The sequence below is a fragment of the Apiospora aurea genome (assembly GCF_038362705.1).
Source record: "Apiospora aurea strain CBS 24483 chromosome Unknown utg000009l_segment0_segment0, whole genome shotgun sequence".
Taxonomy (NCBI): domain Eukaryota; kingdom Fungi; phylum Ascomycota; class Sordariomycetes; order Amphisphaeriales; family Apiosporaceae; genus Apiospora; species Apiospora aurea.
Genome location: NW_027117396.1, coordinates 2,916,222 through 2,922,221, shown reverse-complemented (window position 1 = coordinate 2,922,221; position 6,000 = coordinate 2,916,222). Strand labels below are relative to the sequence as shown.

The window sequence follows — 6,000 nt, the reverse complement described above, 5'->3', positions numbered from 1 at the left end:
ACCCTAACCCTAACCCTAACCCTAACCCTAACCCTAACCCTAACCCTAACCCTAACCCTAACCCTAACCCTAACCCTAACCCTAACCCTAAGTCCCACCACCCTATATAAAATATTTCGTCTCCGACGGGCCAGCTCCGCAAACCGACGGGTTGTCGTCGTCGTTATTATCGTCTCCAACGGGCCAGCTTCGCAAACCAACGGGTTGTCGTCGTTATCATTATCGCCTCTAACGGGTTAGCTTCGCAAAACCAACGGGTTTTACTACTTTATAAAAACTATTCTATTTCCGACGGGCCAGCTTCGTAAACTAACGGGTTATCGTTGTCGTTATTATTAATTGTCTCCGACGGACCAGCTTCGCAAAACCGACGGGTCCCACCACCCTATATAAAATATTTCGTCTCCGACGGGCCAGCTCCGCAAACCGACGGGTTGTCGTCGTCGTTATTATCGTCTCCAACGGGCCAGCTTCGCAAACCAACGGGTTGTCGTCGTTATTATCCTTTCCGACGGGCCAGCTCCGCAAATTGCAGGGCCCCACCACCCTATAAAACTACCCTAAGTAGGGCGGGGCCGCGACCGGCCAATCCGGCCGCGCTGTCCTACGTGAAGCCGTCCTACGGGAACGGGCCCGTGCGCGACGCGAACCCTACGCCAACCGGGCGGAATAGGGCCTAGGGAGTCACCGGGCTCTCCTCCTTCATTTAGAGCAACACTCCTCTCATCACCACGCATCTCCGTCTTCCTACCGTATACAGGACCTTGCGCTCGAATCGCATCGTGAACCTGTACACAGCTCTCCCTGCCGAGGTAGCCTAGGTAAAGTTACAACTACCTTCGCCTTTTACATAAGCTTTATCCAATAGACTTTAAGCTTAATGGAGCCTTCGCCAAAATAATTTCATGTACCACACAAACTCATAAACTTCGGTAGGGAACTGTCGTAGCCCTCAATCCGCTTTTTACGCAATTGGCACCACGATCACCACGCCTTTTCTATCCTATTTAATACTCTACTCGCAATACCCACTGCGTTTTACATTGTTAAGAGGTAAGTTAGTTCTTATAGTTCGTTTCTATCGCCACTACCACCACGGCCAGGACCACCACGGCCAGGACCACCACGGCCAGGACCACCACGGCCACCTTAACATTTATATATCACCACACTTAGGTACCTGGATTGTAGGAATGTAATGCTGACCGAGTTTTAGATGTATTATTCAGTTTCGCAACTTTAGCCGACGTTTATTCTCTATTTATAGCTAGGACCACCACCACTAGGACCACCACGGCTAATATTAACGAGCTTACAGCCCGAGTCCGTGGAACAGACAACTCCGGACAGAATAACACCACTTATGTTTATTTAAGAATTAAATTAACACAATTAAGACCACCATAACATACTTAAACTACTATATAGCTACCCTATAGCTACACTAAAGCGATTAAGACCACCACGGCTAGGGCTATTAATCCGCTCCTTACGCAATTGGCACCACGATCACCACGCCTTTTCTGTCCTATTTAATACTCCACTCGCAATACCCATTGCGTTTTATATTATTGAGAGGTAAGTTAGTTCTCATGGTTCGTTTCCACCACCAGGACTACCACTACCAGGACCACTATAAAATACTAGAGCTACCCTGTAGCTACCCTGTAGCTACCCTGGAGCAACTAAAACAACCACGGCCAAGGCCACTACGGCCAAGGCCACCACGGCCAGGACCACCACGGCCAGGACTACAAAAAGGTCAACATCCACGAGCTTACAACACGAGTCCGCGGAACAGACAACTCCGGACAGAATGACACCACTCATATTTGTCTAAGAATTAAATTAACACAATTAGGACCACTATAAAATACTAAAGCTACTTTGTAGCTACCCTGTAGCTACCCTAGAGCAACTAAAACCACCACGGCCAAGACTACCACCACCAGGACCACCACCACCACGATCACCACGCCCTTTCTATCCCATTCGATACTCCACTCGTAACACCCACTGCGTTTTACATTATTGAGAGGTAAGTTAGTTCTTATAGTTCGTTTTTATCGCCACTTCTTCCCATTACCACTAATGCCCGTCTATCTACTATCCACCTTAACATCCACATATCACCACACTTAGGTACCTGGATTACAAGAATGCAATGCTAACCGAGTTTTAGATATATTATTTAGTTTCGTAACTTTAGCCGACGTTTATTCTCCATTTACAGCCAGGACCACCACGGCCAGGACCACCACGGCCAGGACCACCACGGCCAGGGCCACCAAGGCCAGGACCACCAGCACCAGGACTACAAAAGGCCAACATTAACGAGCTTACAGCCCGAGTCCGTGGAACAGACAACTCCGGACAGAATGACACCACTCATGTTTGTCTAAGAATTAAATTAACACAATTAAGACCACCATAAAAACTAAAGCTACCCTGTAATTACCCTGTAACTACCCTGTAACTACTTTGAAATCTCCCGCACGCCGCACTACCCTTCTTTTACCGGTAAAGAGAACAAGAGTTACTCGAGTCACGAACGTCGAACGGAGCAACTCCTTTAATGTTCGCTTCCCTCATGGGATATTTGGACATAGTCGAGCTTTTTATATAGCTACCTTAAAATAATTAGGGCCACCACGGCTAAGACTACCACGGCCAGGACTACCACGACTAGGACCACCACGACCAGGACCACCACGACCAGGACCACCACGGCCAACATTAACGAGCTTACAGCCCGAGTCCGTGGAACAGACAACTCCGGACAGAATGACACCACTCATGTTTGTCTAAGAATTAAATTAACACAATTAAGACCACCATAAAAAACTAAAGCTACCCTGTAATTACCCTGTAACTACCCTGTAACTACTTTGAAATCTCCCGCACGCCGCACTACCCTTCTTTTACCGGTAAAGAGAACAAGAGTTACTCGAGTCACGAACGTCGAACGGAGCAACTCCTTTAATGCTCGCTTCCCTCATAGGATATCTAGACATAGTCGAGCTTCTTATATAGTTACCCTAAAATAATTAGGGCCACCACGGCCAAAACCACCACGGCCAGGACTACCACGACTAGGACTACCACGACTAAGACCACCACCACCAGGACCACCACCACCAAGACCACCACCACCAGGACCACCACCACCAGGACCACCACGGCCGAGACCACCACGGCCAACATCAACGAGCTTACAGCCCGAGTCCGTGGAACAGACAACTCCGGACAGAATGACACCACTCATGTTTATCTAAAAATGAAATTAACACAATTAGGACCACCATAAAATATTAAAGCTACCTTGTAGCTACCCTTTAGTTACCCTGTAGCTACCCTAGAGCAACTAAAACCACCACCACCAGGACCACCAGGACTAACACCACCAGGACCACCAGGACCAGGACCACCAGGACCAGGACCACCATCACCACCAGGACCAGGACCGCAAAAAGGCCAACATCAACAACATGAAAGCCGTAGATTTCACTCTCGACAACGAGTTAACAAAGTCGATACGAGAAGAATACATCGAACCGGGCTAAGATAAAAAAGAAACTCAACTAGAACCATTAAGAATAAGACCACCATAAAAGATTTAAGCTACCCTGTAGCTACCCTGTACCTACCCTGGAACAACCAGGACCACCACGGCCAGGACCACCGCGCCGTTTTAAACCCAAAGGCCGACTCAAACCCGTATTCCAAGATCCATCGTTAGAAAGGATATCGCCCTCGAGCGAACGTTAAACGGAGCAACGGCATAAAAATCGTAGATTTTATATAACTAGGACTACTAGGACCAGGACTACTATAAAATATCAGAGCTACCCTATAGCTACCCTAGAGCTACCTTGGAACAATTAGGACCACCACCACCAGGACCACCACCACCAGGACCACCACGGCCGAGACCACGACGGCTAACATCAACGAGCTTATAGCCCGAGTCCGTGGAACAGACAACTCCGGACAGAATGACACCACTTATGTTTATCTAAGAATTAAATTAACACAATTAGGACCACCATAAAATACTAAAGCTACCTTATAGCTACCCTGTAGCTACCCTGTACCTACCTTGGAGCTACCCTGTACCTACCCTGGAACAACCAGGACCAGGACCACCAGGACCACCAGGACCACCACGGCTAGGACCAGGATTAAGACCGCAAAAAAGCTAACATCAACGACATAAAAGCTCTAGATTTCGCTCTCAACAACGAGTACACAAGGTTAATACGAAAGCAATTCATCGAACCGGGCTAAGAAAAAAAATAAAACTCGAAAAATAAAGGCTAAAAACACGACAATATAATCGCTCGCCACGTCGCGAAAGCGTTCGTAGCAACTACCCCGTCTACCCGCCGCGTTCGGCAAAGCCACCCGGTATACGCTTCGTCGCTCGCGTCTATATCGAACGCTTCTCGTACCAGCCTCTGTAGCGACTGGCTCGTCCCGACGAGCATCGCTACCGGGAGCACCGTGTCGATCCACGGACACCCGCCCCCGGCCACCCCTTCGCCCTCCGCTCCTGTACACCACGCCTGCGGTAGCCCACAGCGGTAACAGCAGCTATACTCGCCGAATCGCAGCTTCTCTCGCCACGCGCTATACGCGGCCGCCGGGATCGTACGGCACGACGTAAATGCGTGCGAGATTTTTTTTAAGCTCGGCCGGCCGTCCTCGTTGTTGCCACTTTATAAAACAGACCGGGCATTTCCCTCCCCGTACCTCGTCTAGCCAACGTTGTAATACCCGGTCGGCCTCGTACTTCTGCCGGTACCACCGCTGGAGCCGGCCCTCACTTAGACTTAGGCCCGGGCCCTGACCCGGACCCTGTCCTTGACGTTCGCAACGGTCGCACGCGTCTCCTCGAACCCCCGCGCAGTCTAGGCCCTGCCCGTCGAGAAACGTCCCCAGCCCTACCCGCCGGCAGTCAACGCTCTGTACGAACCACGTCATCGCCTGCCGGTTGAGCTGCTCGACGTCGCTGCTCTGCGGGGCTTGCCACGCCGCCCGCCCGTCCCAAACGACGACCGAATCGACCGTCTCGCCCTCCCGCCGCCCGCCCCGGCCCGTTTGCTGCGCGAAGTCGACTAGCCCGTACGGTAGCCCCGCGTGTACCACCGCCACGATCCCCTGGACGTCGACCCCCGTCCCTAGCCCTGTCGTAGCCGCGATCCAGTGGTTGTCGGCCTTCCTTTGTATCCACGCCTCGAGCCGCGCCTGCCGCGTTGCCTCGTCCACGCCGCTGTGGTAAAACGCGCAGCCGACCTTGTCCGCTAACGCCTCACACGCTTGCTGGGTTCGGCAGTATATCACCCCCTTTTCGTCGTCCCGCCAGCGGCGCTGTAGCCGGATCACGGTACGTACTACCTCGTCCTCGACCGCCGTCGGGCCCGGCGTAACCGTCGTAACGCGGTATCGGATGTTCCGCTTCGTCGTCGGCGCCCGTACGATCGCGGCCTCCTCAGCTAGCATCGCCTGCCGGAACGCGCGTTCGAGCCGCACCGGCAGCGTCGCCGTGAGCAGCACCACGGGGCAGTCGAACCGGTGGAGCTCCCGGAGCTCTTCGAGCCGCGGCCGGTACGCGGCGTCCATCAGCACGGTATGGCACTCGTCGACGAAAATACGCCGAAGCAGCCGCCTCGCGCGTAAGCTGTCCGCGTACGCGAGAAACTCGCTGCTCGTCGCGACGTCGGCGCTTACGACGACGAGCCGCGCGACCCGGGCTTGTTCGTCGCGCCCTTCGACCTCGGCCGGCTGCCAATGTAAGCAGTCTAGCCCGGCGTCCGTTGCGCGCCGCACGAGGTCGTTAATCAGCGCGGTAAACGGGACGACGACGAGACTTACCCCCGCGTGCATAGCGGGTACCGCCGGCAACAAAAATAGTACGCTCTTGCCCGCACCGGTAGGGAGCACAACGATTAACACGGCGTTTCCTTTTAGCGCTAGCACCCGACGAGCCGCGTCTTCCTG

At 52.7% G+C, this 6,000-nt stretch overlaps 2 protein-coding genes across 2 annotated transcripts; both read right to left on the bottom strand.

Annotated features, from left to right (window-relative positions):
- Window positions 1–2,205: 2,205 nt before the first annotated feature.
- Window positions 2,206–3,265, bottom strand: PG986_014038 (uncharacterized protein; the record flags this gene model as incomplete). The annotated part of the gene is made up of 4 exons (XM_066850260.1): window positions 2,206–2,314; window positions 2,376–2,398; window positions 2,631–2,804; window positions 3,038–3,265. The coding sequence occupies 4 exons, from the start codon at window positions 3,263–3,265 to the stop codon at window positions 2,206–2,208; spliced, it is 534 nt and encodes a 177-aa protein (XP_066694403.1).
- Window positions 3,266–4,629: 1,364 nt separating this feature from the next.
- PG986_014037 (uncharacterized protein) lies at window positions 4,630–5,886 on the bottom strand (the record flags this gene model as incomplete). Its single annotated transcript, XM_066850259.1, has 1 exon — window positions 4,630–5,886. The coding sequence occupies one exon, from the start codon at window positions 5,884–5,886 to the stop codon at window positions 4,630–4,632; it is 1,257 nt and encodes a 418-aa protein (XP_066694402.1).
- Window positions 5,887–6,000: the final 114 nt, after the last annotated feature.